Source organism: Xenopus laevis, chromosome 1S (assembly GCF_017654675.1).
Source record: "Xenopus laevis strain J_2021 chromosome 1S, Xenopus_laevis_v10.1, whole genome shotgun sequence".
Classification (NCBI taxonomy): domain Eukaryota; kingdom Metazoa; phylum Chordata; class Amphibia; order Anura; family Pipidae; genus Xenopus; species Xenopus laevis.
Window position 1 is genome coordinate 154849473 of NC_054372.1, and position 27298 is coordinate 154876770.

General features: G+C 36.9%; 3 protein-coding genes across 4 annotated transcripts; 2 read left to right on the forward strand and 1 right to left on the reverse strand.

The window, feature by feature from the left end:
• Nucleotides 1-947: 947 nt before the first annotated feature.
• On the forward strand, nucleotides 948-4605 carry LOC108706444 (selenoprotein M). The gene is made up of 3 exons (XM_018242904.2): nucleotides 948-1126; nucleotides 2463-2541; nucleotides 4023-4605. The coding sequence occupies exons 1-3, from the start codon at nucleotides 1005-1007 to the stop codon at nucleotides 4164-4166; spliced, it is 345 nt and encodes a 114-aa protein (XP_018098393.1). The 5' UTR covers nucleotides 948-1004; the 3' UTR covers nucleotides 4167-4605.
• A 3906-nt stretch (nucleotides 4606-8511) lies between these two features.
• On the reverse strand, nucleotides 8512-16018 carry LOC108707190 (complex III assembly factor LYRM7-like). 2 transcript variants are annotated; one of them, XM_018244265.2, is made up of 5 exons: nucleotides 15593-16018; nucleotides 13626-13698; nucleotides 12613-12683; nucleotides 11641-11722; nucleotides 8512-8802 (listed from the first exon to the last, which is right to left on the reverse strand). In XM_018244265.2, the coding sequence occupies exons 1-5, from the start codon at nucleotides 15602-15604 to the stop codon at nucleotides 8726-8728; spliced, it is 315 nt and encodes a 104-aa protein (XP_018099754.1). In that variant the 5' UTR covers nucleotides 15605-16018; the 3' UTR covers nucleotides 8512-8725. The 2 variants fall into 2 exon arrangements, with proteins under 2 accessions (XP_018099754.1, XP_018099755.1); XM_018244266.2 differs by lacking the exon at nucleotides 8512-8802 and adding an exon at nucleotides 10354-11588 and having other exon boundaries at nucleotides 11668-11722.
• Nucleotides 16019-16131: 113 nt separating this feature from the next.
• hint1.S (histidine triad nucleotide binding protein 1 S homeolog) lies at nucleotides 16132-24836 on the forward strand. The gene is given in 3 exon segments (NM_001093724.2): nucleotides 16132-16275; nucleotides 18219-18323; nucleotides 24512-24836. Coding segments are annotated over 3 exon segments (381 nt in total). The 5' UTR covers nucleotides 16132-16164; the 3' UTR covers nucleotides 24677-24836.
• Nucleotides 24837-27298: the final 2462 nt, after the last annotated feature.

Genomic DNA, 27298 nt, shown 5'->3' on the forward strand with positions numbered 1-27298 from the left:
CCTGATTCCCATACTGGCATTCAGTCTCAAATCATTTATACTTGTTAAAATAATTGAAAGCAAAAATGTCTGGTTCCTGTAATCAGCCTGGACATTCAAGTATAACAAATACAGTTGCATAAACATTTCTAGGCTGGGAGTAATGTTGTTATAATGGTTGTCTATGGGAAATTCTTGCCCAGGGAGTGAAAAGGGCATTCACTCTTTTTAGATCAATTAAAAATATTTGTTAATTAAATATAGTTGTCAATTAAAAATGTGTTCCTCCAGTTAACAAAAAGGAATTAGATATTTTCAAAATGTTAGTGATAGATGTATTTTTTACTCAGTGAAGTCCATTTTCGGCTGTCTGGCATTCTGTGGTATTTTGGTGACCCCTTGTGGTCCCTGAGGAAGACTTCTAGCATAGAAACGGAAGCATTAACAAAAGCACATTCAAAAAATTCATGCAGCAGTTCGTGTGTCTATAATGATATATTAATTACACCGTAGCATAATTATTTTAGTTACTCTGCTAATCTTGATGATACCTTCTAAAGAGGATAACCAATACATTTGCATATGCCTCCTGAACCCTAGTAAGTGGGAGACAAAGATGTTTAGAGAAATGTCATATGTATAATACATGTTCCTGGGTCTCACTTATTAAGTGAAGGGCTTGTTTTTTTAGTTGGAAGACCAGGTCCACTTAATGAACAAAAGTGTTTGCTGTAGTCAGTAGGACCCCATTTTGTCTAATGACAAATAGGTGTTTGACTGGGTAATGACATAGACACCTCTTTGACTTTGCAGTTTTAGTCGAGAGACCCATCTTTTAGCAACACCTCCATTACTAATATGGTAAATGAACATTCATGAATACTAAAGGAAACCTGAAATGCCATTAGATCCTTTGGCATATCTAGCCATTGCCATTTTCCAATCAGTTAAATGATATCCATCTGGTTGTGTATTAATATATTTTTTTCGTTCTTGAGTGTGAATAAGGGTTTTATTAATAGTGCATGTTTGTTTTATGTAAATACTTGACAAGTGTGTTTCATTTTCAGGCACCAAGTGTTGTAGGATGTTCCATAAAAAAGAAGCCAGAACTTTACAAGTTCATGATGGAGATCTGGGCACTTTAGTATCCTTTGTTCCAAAAGGCTGGCAGAATCTGTGAAAATATGAAGTTGGGCATCTAGGGACGTTTATACAGTAAATAGGACATGTATATATTTATAGAGAGAGTATGAAATGCAGTAAATATAACTGGATTAATAGACAGCTAAATGTTTTTGGTTCCTATAGCTAATTATTCGGTTTTTCACATTTTACAGGTTAAAGGCAGAATTTATCATTTTTATGGCAAAAATAGGTTGCAACAGCAGCAGCATAACAGATGCTAAATACCACCATTCTTATTTTTTTTGCTTTGCATTTGAACATGTCTGTGCAAAATTAGTGTTTATATTTACATATATAGATATATCCTTTTCATTTCAGTTTGTAAGATCTGTGGCCAAAATAAAGAAATCTAATAACAGCCTACATAGTTTGAATTAGGATGCATAAACTGCAGCAAGAAACATGGTAGATACTCGACCTTTACAGGTGTAGTAACCCACAGCAACCAATAAGATGTTAACTTTTAAACAGGTGACCAATAACTGTTTCCTCCTGGCCATCTGAATAAAATAATAAAATGTGGGCCTTGAAAACCTTGCCACAATATACCTCTCAAATGGCCCAAAAGTCAACCTTACAAAAAGAATGCTCACTCAACTGTAAATACTGCACAAATGCAGTAAGATTAAATAAATGTAAACTATGAGGAATATTTATATTTTAAATGACTCTGGGACTGATCACAATCTCCCAGTATCTTCATTTTTATGGGATTTTCTGAGATCTATTTATCTAATGATGAACTCGACATACACGCATTGATAAATATGCTCATAAAATCCTACAGAAATGAAAGAAAACATGAATTGATACATGCATTTCTCTTAAAGGAGAAGGAAAGGTTAAAACTAAGTAAGCCTTATCAGAAAGGTCCATCTAAATATACCAGTAAACCCCCAAAGTAATGCTGCTCTGAGTGCCCTGTGAAAAGAAACACTGCATTTCTTTCCTTCTATTGTTTACACATGGGCTTCTGTATCAGACTTCCTGCCTCCAGCTTAAACATCATTGTCCTGGGCAAGAGCATGCTCAGTTTGCTCCTCTTCCCCCCCCTCCCTTCTCTACTGTAATCTGAGCCCAGAGCAGGGAGAGACTCAGGCAGGAAGTGATGTCACACAACAGTAATACTGCAGCTCCTATCCTAAACAAACAGAGAGTTTCTAGAGCTTTTTACTCAGGTATGGTAAAGCATTCTACAGAATAAATATAGCATTCTAGCTTGCACTATTGCAGCTAATCTATTGGCAATAAAATGCCTCCGTAGCTTTCCTTCTCCTTTAACGCTAAATGTATAGCCATAACCTTAAATACGAATCCACAGAAGAAAAGGAACCTCAAATAATATTCTACAATTTTAAAAATGAAGTTCTGAAGGTTGGTATTCAAGAAGAATATAATAAATAGTTTGAACAACGAATTGAAAAAAAATGACATGCCAGTTGTTTACATGTAAAATGTTTCTCTGATGCTCACATAGAAGATACTTGATTGTCTTTTCTATCTACTCATCTGAGTCCAGCCATCTTTTTAATTAAGAATAAGGCAAAACCCATTCTATTGTGTTCAAATGAGCTTTTGATAATACATATACATATACATGACGAACCCCTTAAACCCCCATAAAAAAAAACTCACAGTATTTTTAAAGCTCATGGCCTATATGGTGTTATTTTTTCACGAATGGAAAAAACATTTAAAGGACCAGTAACATCAAAAAATTTAATTATTTTAAAGTAATAAAAATATAATGCAGTGTTGCCCTGCACTAGTAAAACTGCTGTGTTGGCTTCAGAAACACTACTATTGTTTATATAAATAAGCTGCTGTGTAGCCAAGGGGGCAGCTATTCAAAAGAGAAAAGGATCAAGTTACACAGCAGATAACAGATAAGCTCTGTAGAACATAATGCTATCTGTTATCCATTATTTATCCTGTGCCATATAGCCTTTTTTCAATTTCCACCATTGCTACTCAGCAGCTTGTTTATATGAACTATAGTAGTGTTTCTGAAGCAAACACACCAGTTTTACCAGTGCAGGGCAACACTACATGATATTTTCACTACTTTAAAACACTTTCAGTTTTTGGTGTTACTGTTCCTTTAAACCCAACTAACTGGCGCAGGCAGATTTTGGCCTGAAACTGTGAACTAAATAATCCAGACATGCGAATTTTAAGGCAAAATACATTTCCAAAACTATGCACTTTGCACTGTAAACTGTGTTTACAAATCAGCTTCAAATCATTAATCTCTAATGCAAATTAATGTGGGAAAGAGCTTGGCATAATTTGTACTTTTTATGGATTGGCAACCTTAGATATTATTAAAAAATGCAGCTTTGTAGATAGATGGTTCTTCTAAGGAGCAAATACTGTATATTAAAAATTAAAAGAAGTTCTCTAATTTTTTGAAATTGATTTATTTGAATTTTTTTACATTTTCAGTCAGTAATATCAATAATATTGTAACGAAAAAATCTGGCAACAAAACTGGTAAGTAAGTTAATGGGAATTGCATTTTCAACATTTAGGCAATCTTGTTTTTTTTTACTTCTTCCAAACAAAGTTTTAAAACGAAATATTGTGATACTTTTTGCAAACAAGATGCTTTTGTTACAAAGCAATTGAGTTTTTCCATTCAAGTTTTCCATAAATATGCTAGTGGTCAGGAAATAAAAACTGAATTACGTTTTTATTGCATTTTTTGGCATAATTGAGTTCTGAAACAACTGCCATTCAAAAATCTATAAATCAGCCCCCACTTCTCTAGCTATGCTTTACTCTCTATATAACCCTTATCAGTGAGGTATATTTTCTTTTGAAAAAATATAAATCTAAATTCTGCTATTTTGTAGGTGATAAAAATAGGGGGCAGGACAGCAGATGAAATTAGCAATATCTTGGATGAAGCCAGATTCTACAAGAAATCACAGAAAGGAGAGGAGGTGCCTAAGGAATTCCAGCACCTGCCACTAAAAGCACCTCGGGATGAGTTGTGAACATGTAAAACCTGTGTAACCCTAAACTGGCACAAACGCTAAAGGATTCACTCAGATAAAAATAATCATTGTGGGAAGAAGAACCTTGCTGTCATCTTCATTTTTATAAAAACATTTGTAGATCAACTTAATTTCAGTTTTATCTCTTATTGTGGGGAAATCTGACAAAACAAATAAATATATAACAAATAAAAAAATAAATTTTCAGGCATCAAGTGTTGTAGGATATTCCATAAAATTGTGCCAGAAAAATTTCTAGCCCAAGCAACCATTATATAGTATTGATTATATTTTGTTTTTTCAGAGGGTGTCAGGGAAGTCTGAGAAGGGAGGGACACAGGGAGTGGTAACAGAAATGGTGGAGAGATACTGTACAAGCTGGAAACAACCTGTATCTCAGATGGGGGGGCTTAAATATCACCACTATCTTCAGATTCTGTACCACCAGATTCAATGTAGTGGTAAAAAGTGAGCCAAAGGCATGTGTGTGTGTTCCGAGATAGAACAAAAGTCATGCCTATTTTCGTCTATAACAAATGTCAAGATGTGATGCAAAAAAAATCAATTCTCCCAGACCACAATCTATTTCTATTTCATATACCTGTATGTTTTTAAATTGTGGGTTTAACTGGAGTACATATATAAAACAGATGCAAATATCTGCATTTTGTGCCTATCTATGCTTTTGCCTTTTAATATAAAGCAAAGGTATGAATAATATAAAGGGAAGGTATCAATAAGAAAGAGAAATAAGTTAATATAACAGAACACTCTTATTACAATGTTAATGTATAGAGGCAGTTTTGCACCACTTAAGAGTTTGGCTCCACAGCAGACCCCAAGCTGTATTTAAAACTATCTTTATTAATCACAAATTTATTTTTGTAAAACCCAATATACATGAAAAGAAAGTTGGAATTAAAAGAAGAAAAAATCATTCCTATAATTGCTGATCTGGAAATTAGCAACAACTTCAAATTCAACTAGGATGGAGCCAAGAACATATACAGTTGTGTTTAGAATAATAGCAGTCCAACATCACTAACCTGATCAATCACTGTTTTTGGACAAAATTATATTTCTACATGGCAAATAATTTACTATTTGTTGTAGTAGAGTAATTGAAAATCAACAGACCCAACAGTCATGACATGCATGTTGCTGATTCTGTGTAACTGAATCCTTAATTGATGCTTGTTCAAAATAATAAAAGCTTGTTCCATATAATAGCAGTGTGGAGTTCAATTAGTGAGGTCATTAATTCTGTAAAAAAAAAAAAAACATGTGCCAATTAAGGCCTTTATTTAAAGAAGAAAGGCAGCAAATGTTGTGCATGTTGTTTATAGTACATTTCTCTCTGAAAATCTGATTAAAATTGGGTGTTTCCAGACATTGTTCAGAAGAGAAGCGTAGTTTGATTAAAAAGTTGATTGAAGAGGGGAAAATGTATAAAGAAGTGCAGAAAATCATAGGCTGCACAGCTAAAATGATCTCATACACTGAAAGATGTGGTAGAAAACGGAAAACTACCAAATGGATAGAAGAATAGCCAAAATGGCAAAGACTCCATCAGCAAATGATCAGCTTCAGGAAGATCAAAGAAGGCCTAAAGTTACCTGTGAGTACTGTTACAATTAGAAGATGCCTATGTGAAACCAAGTAAAAAAATACATGTGCTGAAGATGTTAAAGTTTGCCATAGAACACAATGACTGGACCAAAGAGAAACGGCGCAACATTTTGTGGATTGGTGATGTTCTTTTTGGGTCTAGGGGCTGCAGACAGTTTGTCAGACCTCCAAACACTGAATTCAAGCCACAGTACACTGTGAAGAATGGTGGCGCAAGCATCATCATATGGTGTTGGGCCTATTTATCACATACCAGGGATCACGGATCAGTTTCAATACATCAAAATATTTGAAGAGGTCATGTTGCCTTATGCCGAAGAAGAAATGCTCTTGAAACATGATAATGACCCCAAACACATCAGTCATGAGCAACATCTTGGTTCCAGACCAACAAAATTGACTTTATGGAGTGGCCAGCCCAATCCCTGTATCTAAATGCAATAGAAAACTTGTGGGGTGACAAGACCAAGAAATGCAGAAGAATTGTGGAATGTAACCAGTGCCACAAGTTGGTCAACTCCATGCAACACAGATGTGCAGCAGTTCTCAGAAACCGTGGTTATACAACTAAATATTAGTTCAGTGATTTAAAGGAAACTAAAAACTTGGACCATTTTTCAGTTAATACAGTGAATGTTTGGGTTTGTAAAGAAGAATGCAGACACTGCTATTTTTTTTCAACATCCATTTTCTTTGCTTTCTGTAAAGGAATAACAACAATTTTATACATTTTTCTTCACGTTTTGATTTGAAATAGAATGTGCAGTGTTTTCAATGCATTTGCATGTATGGAAATAAAAATGATAAGGATTTTGAGCTTTATTCACTTTTTTTACACACACTGCTATTGAACACAACTGTGCATGTAGTAGATGCCCCATTCTGCCCTAAACATGCTCCATTCTGAGTAACAATACTGATCTTTCACACACCTTTAACAAGGGAGAAACTTATATATGCACTAGCCAAGCAATTACTTTATTTTTTTTCTGAACATGTCAATATCCAAAACCCAGTCGCATATACCTGTATAGTGAAACTGTTTCTATACACTACCCACTGAGGCATAGGCCAAGGCATAAGGTAATATTTCCACAAAACAGATTGGTTACAACATCCAATGTTGACGTGATTCCACTGACAATAGTGTGGGCATTAGGGGCCAGACTGATGGCACATCTTTATATGCTGAAAAATAGACAAATGTCTAAGAATGAACAAATCTCATTGAAATCTTTTTATTAGCAGGCAAGGATGACCGTAATCCTAAATTATAATAATTTAACAATGAATATATGGTACTTGACACTTGGGACTTTAAAAAAGGCAAATTGAATAAATATTCACTGAATACAATATTCTTAAAGTGAACTTATAGGATGTGACATTTGCAAGAAAAAATTTTGTTACAAAAATGTCCATTTGAAATCTTCTTAATCTGTGTATGTTTCATTGTGTATAATGAATTCCTGTCGATCCTAAAAAGCGTGAATATTTTACAATATACTGTGAGGATTAAAATTGCATTATTTACAAACATACAAAGAAAGAGACTTAACTGGTACTGCCGTTTATTTCAGCCTACCTGCTAAAATGCTAATTGGTTGATTTGTTTGATCAATTATACTTTTCACTGGTAATCCCCAAGAATAATAAATTGCTTATACAAAATCTGTATATAATATTAATACAACCTGGCCAGGAAACTTTCTATCAACTTGGAATACATTGTTTACACTCCAAACAAATAAACTTTACCTTAAAAAAATAAACTTTCCCTTAAGAATGTAGATTCTAAAAACAGTAGAAACACACAAACTGATAAGAAAATAATGTTACAAACCATGGCATACTTTTTTGTCTTTTGGTTCCAGAATTGGTTGGATTTTTGATCCTGACCCTTTTAATATAGTTACCGCTCATCTTATTTCATCTAACTGATAACAGAAATGTTATTTTGCCTTTGGAATTTGCAATCCATACGACTGATCTGATTTTTTATTAATGCAGAGATAGTCACTTCATTCCTGGTTCTGAAAACCATGACAAGACTACTATAGCCCAACTACATTTCTTGTTTGAAACCAGCAGTCCTCCCATATTTTCCAATTACGGAGTGGTTTGCACTTGAAAAAACTGTGAATGCAAGACATAGAGGAGGAGATCCGGTAAACAGAAAAATATGGAGACGTGTAGATACGAAAAAGAAGCACAATGGAAAAAACAAAAAATGTCAAAAAAAGGATCACTGGGAATATAGTGACAAAAAGACAAAGGAACAGAGGAAGGTTGAAACGGAGAATGAGATTAGGGAGAGAGAAAAGAAAATTGAAGCATGATGTTTTCTGATGGGCTACAAGCACACCAGTGTAACGCTTTATAACCACAAAAGGCCATTATGTTTTGCAAGTAAACAAATCATGGGTGGTACAGCTATTGCTGTAGGAGGTGAGGATGCACTAGGGCTCAGCCCTATTTGGGATTGAAAGTGAAAGAAAAAAAAACAGCCAGTTTCAGTTTAGTAGTAATACAGTATAGAAAGGAGGCAAAATATACTTCTACAGGCAAGCCTAAGTCAGAGTTAAGAAAGAACCTGATGTCCAAATATTGTATCGTAAAGTATCTAGTAACAATATTTTTGGCCGCTGAGGGTAAAATATGTTCATATGTTTTTCCAATGAAAAACCAATATTACTGGCATTAAAGATAAACAAGGTTTAACAAAAAAGAACACATTTATTTTTTTATTAGGACACAAACTCTGTAACATAGAAATAAGGTCACAGATTTGGTATGAGAAGCCATGAGAAGTACCTAGGCACAATTTCTTTACTTTGAAATTGTCCTTTCACTTTTGGCACATGCAAAATTGTTGCAATAAAAAAATAAAGATGATTAAATCAACTTATTAAAAACATTTACAAAATGTATTATGATTGTGTTTGCTTCTCTGGTGCATCACAAAATGGTATATTATCTAAAAGAAGGTCTCTCCTAGCTTGCAGCACTGAAAAAGAAAAGTAAAAAATAGTTGAACAGATACAACCATACAAAGCCATACACAACTGAATACAATTCAACAACCTTGAGAAACAAAATCCTTAACTGGCCCCCTCTCACTTGAACTAAGGGCGCATAACTGAATTTTATGATACATGTATAAGATGATGCTCAAGCATGGTTTGGGACAGGAAGGCTTATCAGTACTAGCTTTAGCCATAATGTATATTCTGCCAATTGGAAAACAAATTTACAACTGTCAGAATAATGTTGGTAGATAATGAGCTGTTTCCTGCTTAGCCCAGAGACCCTGTTTCTTTTTTTCACCCTACTTGTCTCTGTCCAAACTGTTACGATCCCTCCTTCCCCTTGGGAAACATTTTACTTACTTCTGCCATAGCTGTAAGGTTGTCATTAAGAGGACACAAACTGGAAGTCTCTCTCTCACATATACTGTATACAGATATATCTAGATAGATACATATCCATATAGCAGGAAATCAGCACTCATGGGACTTGAAAACAAATTATTTATAAGTCAATTATTAGAAGTCACTGAACTCTTAATCAATCTTCAAAATTAGAGGTACATACTTTCCTATAATAATTAAATTTGGATTTCATGGTCAGTTTTGCAGCCTTCTGTCGTATGTTCAGTTGTGGCATTTTGAATACACTGTAGTAGATAATTTGAGTGACATCTTTCAGACATTTGCGTCATGAAGCTGGCTTGTGCAGGTAGCTGGATATTCAATTATAAAACCGCTTAACTGATGTATAAACAATGTACACCCACTCCAGATACTTTGTGCCCAGGTCAAACGTTATGTATAAATCTGCAGAGTGCCCTCTTCTGTCTTTAGACCTAACAGATAAAGTCTTATGGGGTATAGAAAAAAGAAGAGAATCTTTTTTGACAATTTCAATATATTCACACCATTTAGTGTTTTCTTAAAATTCAATTATTAGTGATTCACACATGATAAATATTAATAACCGTGAGTTGTAACACCCCACCTGAATTGTCAACAGTACTGCACTACTTTTTTCTCTTCTTCTTCTTTATTTTATTTTCTCTATACCCCATAAGACCATAACTGTTTAAAGGGATTGTCATGATTTTTATGGTGTAGTTGTTATTTCTAAATTGCACTGTTTACACTGCAAATAATTCATTTTACCATGTAAATTCCATTACTAACCCAACAAGTGTATTTTTTTAGCTGTAATATTGGTGTGTAGGCAGCCATCTCAGGTCATTTTGACTGGGCATGTGCTTTCAGAAAGAGCCAGCAGATCAGGATGGAACTGCTTTCAGGCAGGCTATTGTTTTTCCTGCTCAATGTAACTGAAGTATTCGCTGTGGGACATGGATCTTTACTATTGAGCGCTGTTCTTATATCTACCAGGGAGCTGCTATCTGGTTACCTTCCCATTGTTCTGCTGATGGGCTGCTGATGTCACTCTAACTTGCAGTGCAGCAGTAAAGAGGGACTGAAGTTTATGAGAGCACAAGTCACAGATTTTAAAATTAAATATATAAAAAAAATCTGTTTGCTTTTTTGAAAAACAGATTTCAGCTGCACTATTTTTTGAATAAACATGTTTGAAAAAAAAACATGTTTTACCATGACAATATCCCTTTAAAGACAGAAGAGGGAGCTCCAGAATTTTACTAGTGACTTGAGCTGGATATTTATTTCCGTTGTATAATTCAGTATATATAATGTAGCTACTGTCTCACATGCCTTCTCTGCCTGAGCCTAAAGCAACTTTCTGCTCCGAGGGCTACTAGAACATAGAATGAATGCAATATGTATGGTTGAAAGCACATTTCTACATCCACAAACATGGTGCAGAGATACAGGTGGAATCACGCATAAGGGTTCATTTACAAATTCAAGTGCAATTCCAGGAATCCCTTGAAGAATGGAGTATGGAGAAGCGTATTCACAGCAGTTTTGCACTTTGTAAATGAGCCCTATACTTTCTCCTGGCAGTCAGATGCTTTTCATCTACTCTCTTCCCCATATACCTATAAAAGTGATGTTCTGCTGCCTATTCAGTAAGGGTCCCCTAATATGGATCAGTAATATCAAATTCAGAATATGCACTTCCACACAAACCAATTGTAGCCATTCAAACATATACACAGAATCATGTTACTTTTTTAGAATGATTTTGTTCCAACTGGTGAACACTGGGGCTAGATATAAAGTTCAAATTACAGATGTAAATTAATCTATTATAGGATGATGCAAAAATCAGAAGACTGATTTGAGTTTTTTGTACATAGCCCCATTTAATTAAACTGACCCATTATATGACTATGAAGATGTTCCAAAGTATATCTAGTATATAGTAATATATACTAGTAACTCTAGAGCAACTGGACTTACTGAGTAATCATTGAAGACGATTTACTACTCATCAGAGCACACAACTCTGTTTCAGGTGTCACCTCTTGAGTTATAATGTGCCATTGAGATTGGATTAGTGGAAGATTTTATATGCGGAGGACTTCCCATACTAGTCAGTTCGACCGAAGAAGCTGCTGGGATAAGTAGTGAAATGTCTTCAATGATTACTCAGCAGGTCCAGTTGCTCTAGAATTACTTATACTAAATGACCCATTATATGCTTCATGAGCCTTTAACCTGTTGAGATTACGCTCTCTTCCAAGATTACGCTCTCTTCCGAGATTCCGCTCTCTTCCGGATAACAATATTCCGTAGTCGATAATCTAAGCACGAATCAGCCTCTGGAATTCCTGTTCTGCACACATTTCTGGCACTGTAGTATACAATGAAGTTATGAATGAGACAATGCAATAAAGATGACATACCTAATGTATTTGAATCTTTATGAATACCCTGAACAACAGATGTTCTGAGAAGAATTTCAACATCAGTTCCAAATTTCAGCAACTGTCAAGAAAAATACAAATAAATAATAAACAGATACTGTATAACAATATACTTCAAAAGAAAACAAACCTAAAAAGTAAACATAGCTATATTTATTATACATACAGCTTGCACTGACCTTATGGTACAGTGACAATTAGCTACTTCTTACAGGAAAGAAAATTCTGGAACAATAATATTATGTGATATATTAAATACTTTACAAATAAGAAGAAAAAAATACATGCTATTTTGGCTATATTAAGCCATGATAGGTTATGCCTACCTATTTACAGTAGAGAAAGGGTGAAACTTGACTCCAACACACAAGGGTGGGTTTTCGCTATGTAGAAAGTAAGACGGAAAGGTGTAGTTAAACTACAACTCATATTGGCTACTGTGCTTAAAAAGAAAATAGGGATGCCAGGAGGCTATGCTCCTCTACATTCAGTAGAGGTACAAGTTGATCTAGGGCAGCACAGCTTTACTGGGCCTTGGTGTACCCAGGCTCCCTGGAGCACATCAAGTCAGCAACCAAAGGTAATCCACCCCTAACCAGACACTATGTTTAAGTGTGGCAGGAAGTGGTCCTAGGCCTGTAGGCCAATAACAGAAGTATGTAAATTAAAATAGATACATGTGCATCTGGTCAGCAACTAGGGAGATAAGGAAGTGTAGGGATTTAAATCCATAGGGAGGGTACTAAACCAATGGGCCCCTAAATTGAGAAAAAAAATTAAAAACATATATATATATATATATGTTATATTAAATATATATAATAATTTTTTTTTACAGGGACTGTTCAAAGTTGGTCTATAGTACAAAAGTGAACATAACCTTTCATTGTAATTAATATAATTTTATTATATAAATTTCTCTGCAGGTATTACAAAGCAGTGGGATCTTACCTCTGATATTTTTGTAGAAGAACATTCAATTTTGTTTTTCTTGAACTCTTCATTGATGCTTTGTCTGGCAGCTAGGGCATCAGGAACGGAAAATTAATTCCAAACTGTAGAAAGTGCCTACACCTTTGCTTAACAGCGCTGGCTAGAAAAAAATATCTTCATAGATATTTTCGTTACAAAAAAATACAATAAAAGAACCGAAAACAATGAATATCACATATATGTTACAACCTGCACCCCATAAATAATGTCTGCCAAATATAACCCATACTGGAGATGTGTGACGCCAGGCGTTTGCCTTAGGCACCCTCAGGGATCTCCATGCTTGTTGGGTTTGCCCAACAAGGATTGGAATAACTTGCAGTTGGCATAAGCTGAGTCAAGACTTTCAGCATACGCGTAAGTGCCCAATCGGGCACAAAACGCATCAGGCTAATGATCATGTCCTAATAAAATAGATTTAACTTTCACAACTACTGTTTAATCGTATTTAGTAAGAGGCTCATATAACTCCTTATAAGACAAACACTATAAATGGGGGTTTTTATGTGACGCTCTCGCATACAGCCATTTTGTTATTTCATTAACTCAGCCTTACATCATTACTATACTTAGGAACAATATTCACACTATAATTGCCATTGCTTTGCTTTAGTAACATAAACAAAAATCATTTTTCTTCACTGGTAACATAGGATCTTATATTTGGAATGTTTCGTACCTTAAAGTAACCTTGTGTTTTCCGATAATGGGATCCCCATATTACTTGAAAACCATATTACTTAAAGGGGTGGTTCACCTTTCAGTTAATTTTAGTATGTTATAGAAAGACCAATTCTTAGCAACTTTTGATACAAGCTTAGTATCAAAATTATGTTTTAAAAATTAGAAATATGTCCCTAAAACGGACTCTATAGCAGATTGTCTTCCCCTAATTGTGAGCTGTCTGGTTATATTGGGTTTCCAGATAAGAGATGCCATACCTGTATCTGTTAATAATTCAAGATACGCACCTTCCAGAGCACGATGGTCATTCTGAAATACACTCTGCCTTGTGCGATGCAATGTTTTGAAAAGTTTTAACACCTTAAAGTAAAAAAAAAAAAGTATTAGACAGGACTGCATAAATAATAAAATACATCAAATGATATCCAATGTTTATAATAGGGAAGAAAGTTAATAATTAGGGATGCACCGAATCCACTATTTGAGATTCAGCCGAATCCCCAGTGAAATATTGCAAATTAGGTGCAGGAAAGGAAAAAGTGGAAAAAATTCTTCTTTTGGGACGAATAGTCACGTGATTTCCCTACCTGCCCCTAATTTGCATATGCAAATCAGGATTCGGTTCACTTCCAAGCACAAGGATTTGGCCGAATCCTGGATTCAGTGCATCCCTACTAATAACATAGCAATTCTACTGAAACGATGGCAAACCCCAGACTAGGATTACCACCTGTTCGGATTTCACCAGGACAGCCTGGTTTTTGACCGCCACATCATCAGTCCCGCCCCTGACATCATCAGCCCCGATACCAAGGTCTCGTCCCTCGTCACCGGCCCATCCTCCCGACATCACCCTTTACACCAAACGAAAAGATGGCAACCCCAGACATAGCCCTTAGCAATTTGCTATGACCTGTCAAGTGCTTTCTCCCTTATGTTGATTTACTATTGTAACATGTAAAAACAAATAATACCACAAGAACTTTTTGTTGGCAGAGTGAATAACTCGGCACAGGGGTCTGCAATTTAACAGACGGCATACCTCTAACTCTTCCTCTACGTACCCAGTGTTGGCTGGGCAATTGCAACTATGCTGCCCAACCAGCTGGACATGTATACGGAACGCATTTTAGGACATCCTGCTGCGAAATACCTGTCCTTCATGCGATGTCCTATGCCTTTGGAATGATGCATTGGTTGCTTTTACCGTCACTCATCGTTGAAATCTGCAGTCACACCTCCGTCCTCTACCCTCCCTTCTGAGCCATCAGTCATACGAACTCCGCCCTTCATCCTCCTCCCTCAGTCATCTGCCTTCCGCCCTCAGTCCTCTTCCTTCCGCCCTCGCTCACCACTTTAGAAACTTATGGATAAGACAGTTGGCTGAAAAGAGAGATCTGAGGGGGTAGGGCTGAGGAAAGAGGGTGGAGGGCTGAGTAGGGAGGGCGGAAGGAAGAGGACTAAAAGGAAGAGGACTGAGGGCGGAAGGCAGAGGACTGAGGATGGAGGGCTGAGGGCAGAAGGCGGAGTTCGTATGACTGACGACTGAGAAGGGAGGGTAGAGGAAGTGGTGTAACTAGATATTACTGGGCCCCACAGCAAATTATTTTTCAGGCCCCCAAAATGTTTAGAGGTTGACTTGTTTCTCCAGTATCTATTGAAATTGTATATGAATTAGGGCCTCATGGGGCCCCTATACCTCCTGGGCCCCCCTGCAGCCGCAGGGTCTGCTTCCTATATAGTTACGCCCCTGGGTAGAGGACGGAGGTGTGACTGCAGATTTGGACGATGAGTGACTGTATAAGCAACTGATGCGCCAATCCGAAGGCATAGTTAGGACATCGCATGAAGAACATGTATTTCGCTGCAGGATGTCCTAAAATGTATTCCGTACATGTATGCCACTTTGCCCGATCAATCCTGCAATCCACTGTCAGGACATTACACCCCATTTGTAATAAAAGGCACTAAGTTTGCCCAGTCAGTGTCAGTGCTATGACAGTGAGTGCAGTTCTGATTGTTTAGGCTATTGGCCCAAATGAAGAGACCAACAAGAAGACAGACAATGTATAGCCACTTCAACAGTACAGGCCAGTTTGCCTGCAGGGCCTTGCAGCCAGCATATACCCACCTTCACCCATGTATTTCCACCTAAAGTTGAATTGAAACCTTTCTGCTGAATAACATTTATTCAAAGGGAGCCCAAACTACCTAGCAATACCGGCCACTACTCACATCTACACGTTTTACTCACCTTCATCTTCATACAGCATATACATCCGACAGGGTCAGCACACCCCTCCCCTTGCTAGCCATTGGTCAGCACACCCCTCCCCTTGCTAGCCATTGGTCATGCACTGAACGGAACACACGCCCACTTCACGACGCATACACGTCTGGCGCAGCTATAGGTTTTTACGACTAGGTTAAAGGAATTCATTATTGCTTGTTACTTTTAGAAAACTAAACGCAATACGTCTACATAAGTTAACTAATTAGTAGAAACAAGTTACAATTTAAAAATCTATTTTACAGTCTACAGATAGCATTATATTATGTGCCTCGAAATACATTTTTTTCAAGTTTAAAATATATATAACGGCTCTGCAATTGTAATAAACAAATTCTAGCAGCACATTCTCTGAGTATTCCAAACTTTCTTCAATCCCCACTCCACCCTCGACTATTGTTCCCTACACAAAGATGTCAGCGGCTAGCCAACTGCGTCACGCAAGAAAAATAAAGCAGATCCGTCGCGACGGCTTCATGTGACGTAGTGCGCATGTGCACGTCTCACGTCAGGCTTTTCTACTGCAGGAGGCAGACATGGCTGATGAGATCAGCAAAGCCCAGACAGCTCGCCCCGGGGGAGATACCATCTTTGGGAAAATTATCCGCAAAGAAATACCGGCTAAGATCATCTATGAAGATGAGCAAGTATGCGGCAGAATCTCCTTGGTAGAGCATAGAGTGGGCAGAGCGTAGGACACGTGTATCCCTGCGCGCAGAGCCTACTTAGAAATAGCATGTACCAACCAGTATAAATTAGCCCTACACATGATTCTATAGCGGTTGTGGATAAGAATGCTCTTTTGAGAAGCACAGGAAAGTGACGAGTTTCACTTTTGGCAGATATATATCGTCCCAATTTCAGTAGTAGATGTAACTGTAATTAGTTGCTCTATACTGAAGGTCCCTTTTGTAATTATTGCTCTGCTACAGGAGCAGGAGGGCTTATAATTTACAAATCCAGTGCTACATTGGAACATATGGAATAATTTTATCTTAATTGTGGACACATTCAAGCTACTGTCACACATTGTGCCGGCGGAGAAAACCCCAATTTGGGCCCGTCTCTGCTCTATATCTGTGTGCATTGGCAGAACTCTAATCTGCCTGTCAGTGTTCACATGGAGCCGATTTCTGGCAGAAAGAACTAACAGTTGCGTCAACATCTTTCATCCACTATAGATGCAAATGAACGTAGATCATGTTTTTAATCCAGACTAGTTTTATGTCTCAAATACACGTGCTAATAAATGTATCACATTCAGCGAATTCAAAGGCAGTGAAACAGTTTCGGTTACTTTTTTTTTGCTGCGTTTTGGGGCCCATTTGTCATGCTGTGTAAAACATTGGAGACAAACAAAATCGGTGATGTTGTCCATAGCAATCAATCAGCAATTAGATTTCAGTTATCTGCAAGGTAGAATACAAAAGCAAAGAAAGCAACTTTTAGTATGACCTAGAGAGTGATATCGGTTTTCATTTATTTTTATTTGTGGTTTTTGAGTTATTTAGCTTTTTATTCAGCAGCTCTCCAGTTTGCAGTTTCAGGAATCTGGTTGATATGAATAAGAAGCTGCAATATGAATAGGAGAGGCCTGAATTTAAAGATGAGTAATAAAAAGTAGCAATAACAATAAATGTGTAGTCTTACCGAGCATTTGTTTTAGATGGGGTCAGTGACCCCCATTTGATAATAATAATAATAATAATTTAAAAATGAAAAAAATAAATAGGGAAGACCAAATGAAAAGTTTCATAGAATTGGCCATTCCAAAACATACTAAAAGTTTATTTAAAGGGATACTTTCATGAGAACACATGTTTTTTTTTCAAAATGCATCCATTAATAGCGCTGCTCTTACAGAATTCTGCACTGAAATCCATTTTTCAAAAGAACAAACAGATTTTTTGATATTTAATTTTGAAATCTGACATGAGGCTAGACATATTGTCAGTTTCCCAGCTGCCCCCAGTCATGTGACTTGTGCGTTGATAAACCTTAGTCACTCTTTATTGCTGTACTGCAAGTTGGAGTGATATCACCCCCCTCCATTCCCCCCCCCCAGCAGCCTAACAACACAACAATGGGAAGGCAACCAGATAACAGCTCACTAACACAAGATAACAGCTCCCTGGTAGATATAAGAACAGCAAGTCCCACTGAGACTGATTCAGTTACATTAAGTAGGAGAAATAACAGCGTGCCAGAAAGTAGTTCCATCCTAAAGTGCTTTCACAAGTCACATGACTGGGGCAACTGGGAAACTGACAATATGTCACATACATACATACATACACACTCTCTCTCTCTTGGGCTACAGGTTAAAGTAGATGGTATACATAGCACATTTTATTTGAATGCAAAAAGCATGGACCCTCCAGTATTGGTGTTTTTTCAGCCTAAAATGGGAAAAACAACACCTGTACTGGAAGTTTCTTATGGTTCACATTTAAGTAAATGACAGCTGGAGGAAGAGATGTGTAGTCCATTGTCTTTGTAAGTCTTTATAGCATCTTTAGGTGACATTAACTGAAACTCCACTTGTGATACATCTATTTACTTATTTGTCTTATTTGTATTTTCCTTTCAGTGTATCGCATTTCATGATGTAGCTCCACAAGCCCCAGTACATTTTCTGGTGGTGCCGAAAAAATTCATCACCCAGTTGTCTAAGGCAGATGCCAGTGACAAGGAAGTAAGTGATATTTGTTCGCTGTGTGACATTTTAAAGAACAAATAACACCATTAAGTGATCATATTTAATTTTGTGTTACATCTTGTGGTCCAGCTTTTACAAATAAAATATTTCTTGCCAGCAACAGTTCTGTGATTCATGGCACATCAATAAACAAGAACATCAATAAATAGGCACGTATTATCATGATAAGCATTTGGGTTGTGTTGCATAAAAGGGGTGTGCTTAAGGTTCCCTGGGTTTATTGTCTTTAAAGCAACCTTATTGGCTCTAGTGTATGTATGTATATTTTTATTTGTATATCACTTCTTGAAAGCGAAACACTGTACAGTAGAACAATACATTAGTTTAAAATAATAAATACAAATAAATGCAAAGTACAGTTACAATAAAGAACAGTTCCAAGGAGACAAGAGGATGAAAGTCCACATGTGAGGGTAATTTACAGACGCAAACAAGGATATTTTGGGCTGTAGGTTACAATGTAGTAGCATTTTCTTGGTTTGCAGCTTGAGAGATAGAATGACGTATTATTCTGCCCTTACATGTACAAACATAGCAAAATCAGAGTATATAGGCTAAGTGGTTATATTACAAAATATCAGTATTTGTAACTGATTGGTATTGCTGGTTACCACTAAGAAAAGGGTATATGGTATCATTCTCTTTTTCCCACTTGAGCCATTGTTTCCATCTCTTAAAGGGATTCTGTCATGATTTTTTTATGATATTTTTATTTCTAAATTACACTGTAACAGCAAAAAATTAAAGTGTTTTAAAGGAATGACAATATAATGTACTGTTGTCCTGCACTGGTAAAACTGATGTATTTGATTCAGAAACTCTATAATAGTTTATATAAACAAGCTGCTGTGTAGCCATGGGGGCAGACATTCAAAGCTGAAAAAAGTAGAAAAGACACAGGATACACAGCAGATAACAGATACGCTCTGTAGAATAAAATGGGATTGTTCCATACATATCTGTTATACTGTGGTTTCTGTGCTTGAATGGCTGCCCCCATAGCTACACAGCAGCTTGTTTATATAAACTATTGAAGAGTTTCTGAAGCAGACACACCAGTTTTACCAGTGCAGGGCAATACTACATTGTATTGTAATTCCTTTTAAAGTACTTACATTTTTTGTTGTTACTGTTCCTTTAAACCCAAGATTGCACGGAGAAGACAAGAGGGACAGGCATCAACGTATTGTGGGGTTGTTGTCACACTTTAACATAAACTGCATAATAGCTGCTGTACTTTGTTCAACAGCCCATCTCTGAGTCATGTAGCTCCATCCCAATATTTAGATTTGTGTGCATTAAAGTGCACAACAACACAGACAATTGATTTCAACCTTGGCTATTGATCTGTATCCCTAGGTGCGCACTGCAATGGTGAATGCGGATAATTGGGCTGTCTTTTTTGCACGCTTCTAAACACTGAATACAGATAAAACTGGACAGTCCAGATTAATCTGCATTCAGCGTTCAAATTCACTCCCAGTGGTACAGACCTATAGGCTACCATTCCAGAACTTTCTTTATCCTGGTCCTGAAAGATTTACCATATTTTTCTGCTGATGACCATGATCAGCAGTTCTGTATTCATAATAAAATGTCATAAACAAACCCATACAAACATATGCATTATTACTTAATTGTACACCTCAACAGACTGTTTGAAGATGACTGCGTGCATTGACTTTGATAAAGTCCTTAAAGCAGATAAAGAAAACCTATATAAACAAATGAAGCAAAAGTTATTATATTTGGTCATGTATTTATTGAAAAAAATGATCTATTAACATATCTGCTTGTGGCAAAAGTACGTGAATCCTTTAGATTATCATGTAATTTGAAGTGTTTTCAGTTAATAGGATGACAATCAGGTGTGAGTGAGAGACCCTGTTTTATTTAAAGTGGACCTGTCACCCAGACACAAAAATCTGTATAATAAAAGTCCTTTTCAAATTAAACCTGAAATCCAATTTCTATTTTTTTAAAGCATTCATAGCTGTTGTAAGCTCATTTAAACATCTCAGCTGTCAATCAAATATTGTCTGCCACTCCTATACCCTGGGCATAGAGGCGGGACAGACAATTACTTTCACTTTCCATTCAGCACTTCCTAGATGTCATTGCTCTCCACATATTCCCCGTTTTATTCATCATTTATTTGTGAAGCAAGGGCATGGGGATGGACATCAGGTCCCCCATTCTGGTGCACAAACAAGATTCTGAGATGATGCAAGGCTTGTCTTAAAAACAGTGTCCACAAAATGGCTCCTGCCCGCTTGTTATAATAATGAATTCCCAGACTGAAGGAAGCAAGATTCAAATAATTTATATAGTGTAATTAAAGTTCATTTTGCTTGACTAATGTGATAAAATAGGATTTTGAATAATTATTTTGGGTGACGAGTCCTCTTTAAAGAATGGGGATCCAGCAAAGCCTGACCATACATACAACCCATTTGTGGATATGTTTCATGGCTCGAACAAAGTAGGTGTCTGAGGACCTCAGAAAAACAGTTGTGGATGCCCATAAAGCTGGAAATGGTTGCAAGACTATTGCTAAAGAGTTTGAGCAGTCAATAGTCAGACAGATTGTGTAAAAAATGGAGGAAATTCAAGACTGTTACCTTACTGAAAGTGGTCAACCAGCAAATAACACCAACTGCAAGGTGTCTTAAAGTCCGAGAGGTTACAAAGGAACCCAGGGTAACTTCTAAGAAACTGAAGGCCTGTCTCACATTGGCAAATGTTGTTGTCATTAGTCCACTATTAGGAAACCACTGAACAGCAGGTAGCTAGGAGAACGCCACTGCTCTCCCCCAAAATAATTGCTGACCATCTACAGCTGCTAAAGATCACTTGGAAGAAAGCTTTTTGGATGAATGAAGCCAAAATAGAACTTAAAATGTTTAAATGAGGAGCGTTACATTTGGAAAAAGAAAAACACTGCATTCCACCATAAGAATCATATGCCATCTGTGGTGGTGGGGGTTTCCTGGTTTGGGCCTGTTTTGCTGCATTTGGACTTGGACAGCCCTAAAGGAAGACCTGAAAATGTCTCTCCATGAAATGGATCTCAAGAAACTGTCAAGACAACAATCCTAAACACATAAGTTGTTCTACATAATAAACTAAATGTTCTGGAATGGCCAAGACAAAGTTGTGGCCTTTATCAAACTAAAATGTTGTAGAAAGGCCTAAAGTAAGCGTTTCATGTGAGGAAACTCACCAATATCCAATAGCTGAAGCGGTTTTGTATGGAGGAATGGGCCTTCAAGTTGATGTGCAGGACTGATTAACAGGTACCGCAAAGTTTAGTTGCAGTTATTGCTGCACAAGGGGGCCACATCAAATATTGAGAGAAAGAAAGTGAATACTAATTCATTTACTTTTGCTACATGCTGATATTTTATTGGATGGGTTTTTTTTCAATAAATACATAACCAAATATAATCATTTTAGCTTCATTTATTTAAGTAGGTTTTCTTCATATACCTTTAGGACTTGTTTCAAGATAAGATGATGTTTTAGGTCACATCCATATACATATATAGAAAATTTTAATGGGAAAAAACATTTTTTTCAAAATGAATCAGTGCTGCTCCAGCAGAATTCTGCACTGAAATCCATTTCTCAAAAGAGCAAACAGACTTTTGCTCTGATAAATATCAATCACTCTCACTCACTCAAGTTGGAGTGATATCACCCCCTCCCTTTCCCCCCCAGCAGCCAAACAAAAGAACAATGGGAAGGTAACCAGATAGCAGCTCCCTAACTCAAGATAACAGCTGCCTGGTAGATCTAAGAACAACACTCAATAGTAAAAACCCATATATCATAGAGAAGAAAGGAATAAACAGCTTCAGGGTAGGGGCACACGGCGCGATTTCGCCGCGATTCTGCGCTAAGCGAGTTGTCGCTGCGTTTTTTAAGCCGAAATAGCTTTGCTAACTTTGGCGCTGGCGTCAATGCAAATCGCGGCGAAATCGCTGCGGTAATTCACACGCGGCGATTCGTTTTCTATTGTCGTCCGAAGTTGCCTCGCTGGGCGTTTCCGGGCGACAGTAGAAAAAGAATCGCCGCGTGTGAATTAGCGCAGCGATTTCGCCGCGATTTGCATTGACGCCAGCGCCAAAGTTAGCAAAGCTATTTCGGCTTAAAAAACGCAGCGACAACTCGCCCAGCGCAGAATCGTGGCGAAATCGCGCCGTGTGCCCCTAGCCTCAGGCAGTACTTAATTAAGTAAATTATTAAGTACTGCCTGAAGCTGTTTATTCCTTTCTTCTCTATGATATATGTACTTCGGGAGTGTGACACAGACTCCAGGGAATCTACAGCAGTACCATTTAATGACCAGGACACACTGGAGCCAGCAATCCTCCTTCTTTAGTAAAAACCCATATCCCACTAAGTCTCCTTCAGTTACATTGAAAAGGAAAAACAGCAGCCTGCCAGAAAGCATTTCTCTCCTAAAGTGCAGGCACAAGTAACATGACCAGGGGCAGTGGGGAAATTGACAAAATGTCTAGCCCCATGTCAGATTTCAAAATTTAAGATACAAAAATCTGTTTGCTCTTTTGAGAAATGGATTTCAGTGCAGAATTCTGCTGGAGTAGCACTATTTATTGATGTGTTTTGAAAAAAACATGTTTTCCGATGACAGAATCCCTTAAATTAAGAAACATCTTTTGTCCACACTTTTTGAATATACTGTCTTCAGCTGATTTAGCACATTTAAAAGAAAGCTAGCTTAAGTTATTTAGTTCAAAAATATGCTGCATTCTAGTGCTACCTGATAATATTTTCATGTAAATACTTTTGTGTAAATCCAAACACTAGATGGTGCACTTTGAATTTGGATAGCCTTGAAAAAATGGTGTTCAGCAGTTGTCAAGGTACAACTGCCAACAAACAGCTGGTAAAAGACACTCCCTCACAGTAAACATAAGGGGAAGTAATCGGTCACATAATGGTTTAGGAGCTAACATGACTTTCTGTAATGGAAATACACATTTGTCATATTTTATTTAAGCAGCAGGATTGATGAGCAATAGCAAAAATATATTTTGACATATTTCAGCAGTTTTTGAAAGCAATCTTCCCTAAGTAGCCCAAAGATCAATTAAAATCTAGCCTTTAATCTTCAAGGGATTCAGAGAATTGCTTTCTACAGCTGCTAAACCACACTATGGTGTTTAAAGAAAGCCTTGCCAAGCTTTGAAACAGAGAATAATGTACTCTTATCTATTGGAAGATAAATAGGAGATCCATGTAAAAGCTGGACTGAAGGCAACAAATTTTTACAATAGTCTTAAAGGATAACTAAATCCTAAAAATGAATAGGGCTAACAATGCCATGTTTTATATATTTATTGCACTAGCCTAAAGTTTCAGCATCTCAATAGCGGCAATGATCCAGGACTTCAAACTTGTTATATGGGGTCAACTTCTTGGAAAGTGTCTGTGACACTCACATGCTCAGTGGGCTCTGAGCAGCTGTTGAGAAGCTAAGCTTAGGGGTCACTAATTATCCAGCAGAAAATGAGGGTTGTCTGTAATATAAGCTGATGCTACAGGGCTGATTATTAAATTCTGATGCTAATTGCACTGGTTTCTGTGCTGCCATGTTGTGATTATCTGTATTTATTACTAATCAGCCTTATATTGTGACATTTATATTCTATGTGTACTTTATATTTTGAGTCGGTCCCTAAGCTCAGTAAGTGACAGCAGCACAGAGCATGTGCGGTGAATCAGCAGAACAGAAGATGGGGAGCTACTGGGGCATCTTTGAGACACAGATCTTCCCTGCTAAATGGCTGTGGTTGCATGGTGCTGGTACAGAAGCCCAAACCATAATGTACAACATTTCTAGCCTACTTCTTTAGTTTCATTTTCCTTGTCCTTTATATATCTGTGGAAAGAGTTGGGTTAATGCTTGTCAGCACTTCTGTTAGTAATGAGGGTGCAGCAGAAGCGACAGTAGCAACATAAGTTCACTGAACTGACCATGCTCCAAACACAAAAAGGACCGGTTACTGGACTGTCATTTTTTGCAGATCATTTCTTTCTTTGTTTCTCAGCATTATTAGGATGTCATAATATTTTGTGATGTGTATGGTAATGTCAATATGATAAACTCCATGTTATTTCTCAATTTCAATCCACAGCTACTTGGACATCTGATGATCGTTGGCAGCAAGTGTGCAGCTGATTTGGGTTTGACAAATGGCTACCGACTTGCGGTGAATGAGGGGCCAGATGGTGGCCAGTCTGTGTACCACCTTCACCTTCATGTTTTTGGTGGACGCCAGATGGGCTGGCCTCCAGGCTAGTCGCTTGCCAGACACAACAAGCCAACACAGTTACTGCAATCTGTCCCATCCAATGTAACAGATTCTCTGAACGTAAAGCTCAGCATTCGTGCTTTTGTTTCTGCCAAGACTGGATGAGTCACAGAATAAAGTGTAATAAATAGTTTTCCTTGAAATTAAATTTGATTATGTTTTGAGTGTTTTGTGATATTTTCCTTTTGCATTGCTAGTCACCCCTTCAAAAGCCATTTTTGTTCGAGTATTTTGTATTTCCTGTTTTGTGGAACTGGAGTAGCTGTTAAAATGTTTAAGTAAACCATTAGATCCTATTTAACTGCCTCCTGTGATGCCACAATCCAAGATCTACTAATTCTCCCAACATCTGTTGCTATTAAATTCATTAGCTGAATAGTTTTATAAATAAATACGGGTAGAACTACATGGGTGATTTATGTCCGATCTATGTCCGACGCCATGCGAGGAAACGTTGGTGTCAAGTCAGATGCGCCGGAAATAAGGTAAGAAATAGAAATGTCGGATGAAGTCGCAGCATGCATACGACATGACTGTCGGATGCATCCGACTTGACGCCAGCGTTTCATCGCGTGGCGTCGGATCAGACATAAATCACCCATGTAGTTCTACCCTGAATCCCTTTTCTAGTGCCTGCCTTTAGCAGAAGTGCCTGAATCCATTTCAGCTGGAAAAGTGAAAGTTATACAAAGCTGCTTCTAGAATGCCATGCTCTGTCATGTTCTGTTTTTAAAATAGCAGTTGGATATATTACAGGTAGGGGCACTGTTATCCGGAAACCCATTATCCAGAAAGCTCTGCGTTACGATAAGGCCATCTCACATATATTCCATTTTAATCAAATAAATCACATTTTTAAACATTTTCTTTTTCCCTGTAATGAAAGACCGTGCCTTGTACTTGATCCCGACTAAGATATAATTAATCTTTATTGAGGCAAAACATTACTATTGGTTATAATGAATGATTAAATTATTTTTAATAGACTTATTTGGTAATGAACCAATGAGACGATAAGAATTGTATTTTAGAAGGTGGCTGACACACACTGTCCTGAGAGGAGCATCATGCAGTCACTCAGACAAAGACAGGCCTCTTGTATGTTAGATTATGGCAGGTCCTGTGAAAGCAGAGACCTAAGCTGTTGTTCTACCCATATGACTTCTTAAAGGGGTGGTTCACCTTTAAGGTAACTTTTAGTATGTTTTAAAATGGCTAATGCGAAGTAGCATTTAAATTAGTCTTCATTACTTTTTTTTATATATATATATATATATATATATATATATATATATATATATATATATATATATATAATTTTATAGTTCTGACTCTTTCCAGCTTTTAAATGGGGGTCACTGACCCCTTCTAAAAAAACAATTGCTCTGTAAAGCTACAGATGTATTGTTAGTTTTACTTTTTATCACTTTTATTTACTTTTATTACTCCTCTTTCTATTCAGGCCAGTTTCTTATTCAAAGCAAAGCATGGTTGCTAAAGTAATTTAAACCTTAGCAACCAGATTGCAAGCAAGAGAACTGCTGAAAAAAAGGCTAAATAAATCGAAAAACCCCAATTAATGAAAAAATAAAAACAATTGCAAATTATATCACTCTCTACATCATACTAAAGGTTAACTCAAAGGTGAACAACCTCTTTGAAACTTAGGTCTTAATGTTAGTAATTCAGAACAGTTTGGTTTTATATAGAACATAGTGTGCTCTTTAGGTGACTGTCTCTTATGGGAGGGGTTCCTGATACAAGATAGGGTTTGGCACTCAGTTTCTCTTGCAGGTTGATTTATCTATTTTGTTGCGGCAAGAAAGATTTTTTCCTGATGCATACATTGTCTGTTTGTAAGAGCAGAGTGATTCATTGGGTTGTCAACAAAATGCCATTTGTATAATGCTTTTAGCTTCATGCATCCTACCTTATTATACAAAGAGATAAATAAAAAATATATATATTTTTTTCTACTGACTTATTAATGCTTAGTTTCATATTTCACAGAGGGATTGTAAAGAAAAAGAAGTGTTGTTCTAAACAAAAAAAACATTAAAGGGATTATTTAGTCTGAATGCTAAAAACTCAAACAAATCAGATTTTTTTACTATAAAATCAGAATTTTTTGTGGGAAAAAAACCCATGAATCATTCAAAATTTTTTATACCCCGAGGATGCAAAAAGTCAGAATCTGAAAATACTCCATCTTCAACTTTTCGAGGTCCGGTAGTAGTCAATGGCAGTGGTCCTATTTGTAATTTGAAGATATTATAATCTGCGCTTGGTTTTGTACGATAATCCGAACATTTTGGGGTTTTCCACCGATTTCACTAAATAGTCAGATTTTTCAGGGAAATCAAATCTGCAAAATTCCGAATTTTTGCACGAAAAAGTTGCAGGTTTCGTGCAACAATCTGAAAAAGTCACGTTTTTTGTGGATCCAATTTTTTCATGTTTTTTTTGATGATAAATATGGGTAAATCGTGGCTTCTAGTATGTCAGATTTTATTTTTTTATTAATCAGAAAATGTGGATTTAAGTAAATAACCCCCTTAATTTTGTAATACAAAATATTGTACGTGTATGCTCTATGTGATGTGAGGGGAG

Coding starts and splice junctions, on each gene's coding strand:
- LOC108707190 (XM_018244265.2), bottom strand. Junction 11,723..12,612: donor CTTCTACAAAAATATCAGAG/GTAAGATCCCAC, acceptor TTTTCTTGACAG/TTGCTGAAATTTGGAACTGA. Junction 8,803..11,640: donor TAAAGATTCAAATACATTAG/GTATGTCATCTT, acceptor TTTCTTTTTCAG/TGCTGCAAGCTAGGAGAGAC.
- LOC108706444 (XM_018242904.2), top strand. CDS start 1,005: ATGTTTGTTTTATGTAAATACTTGACAAGTGTGTTTCATTTTCAGGCA. Junction 1,127..2,462: donor ATGGAGATCTGGGCACTTTA/GTATCCTTTGTT, acceptor CTAAATGTATAG/CCATAACCTTAAATACGAAT. Junction 2,542..4,022: donor TTAAAAATGAAGTTCTGAAG/GTTGGTATTCAA, acceptor GCTATTTTGTAG/GTGATAAAAATAGGGGGCAG.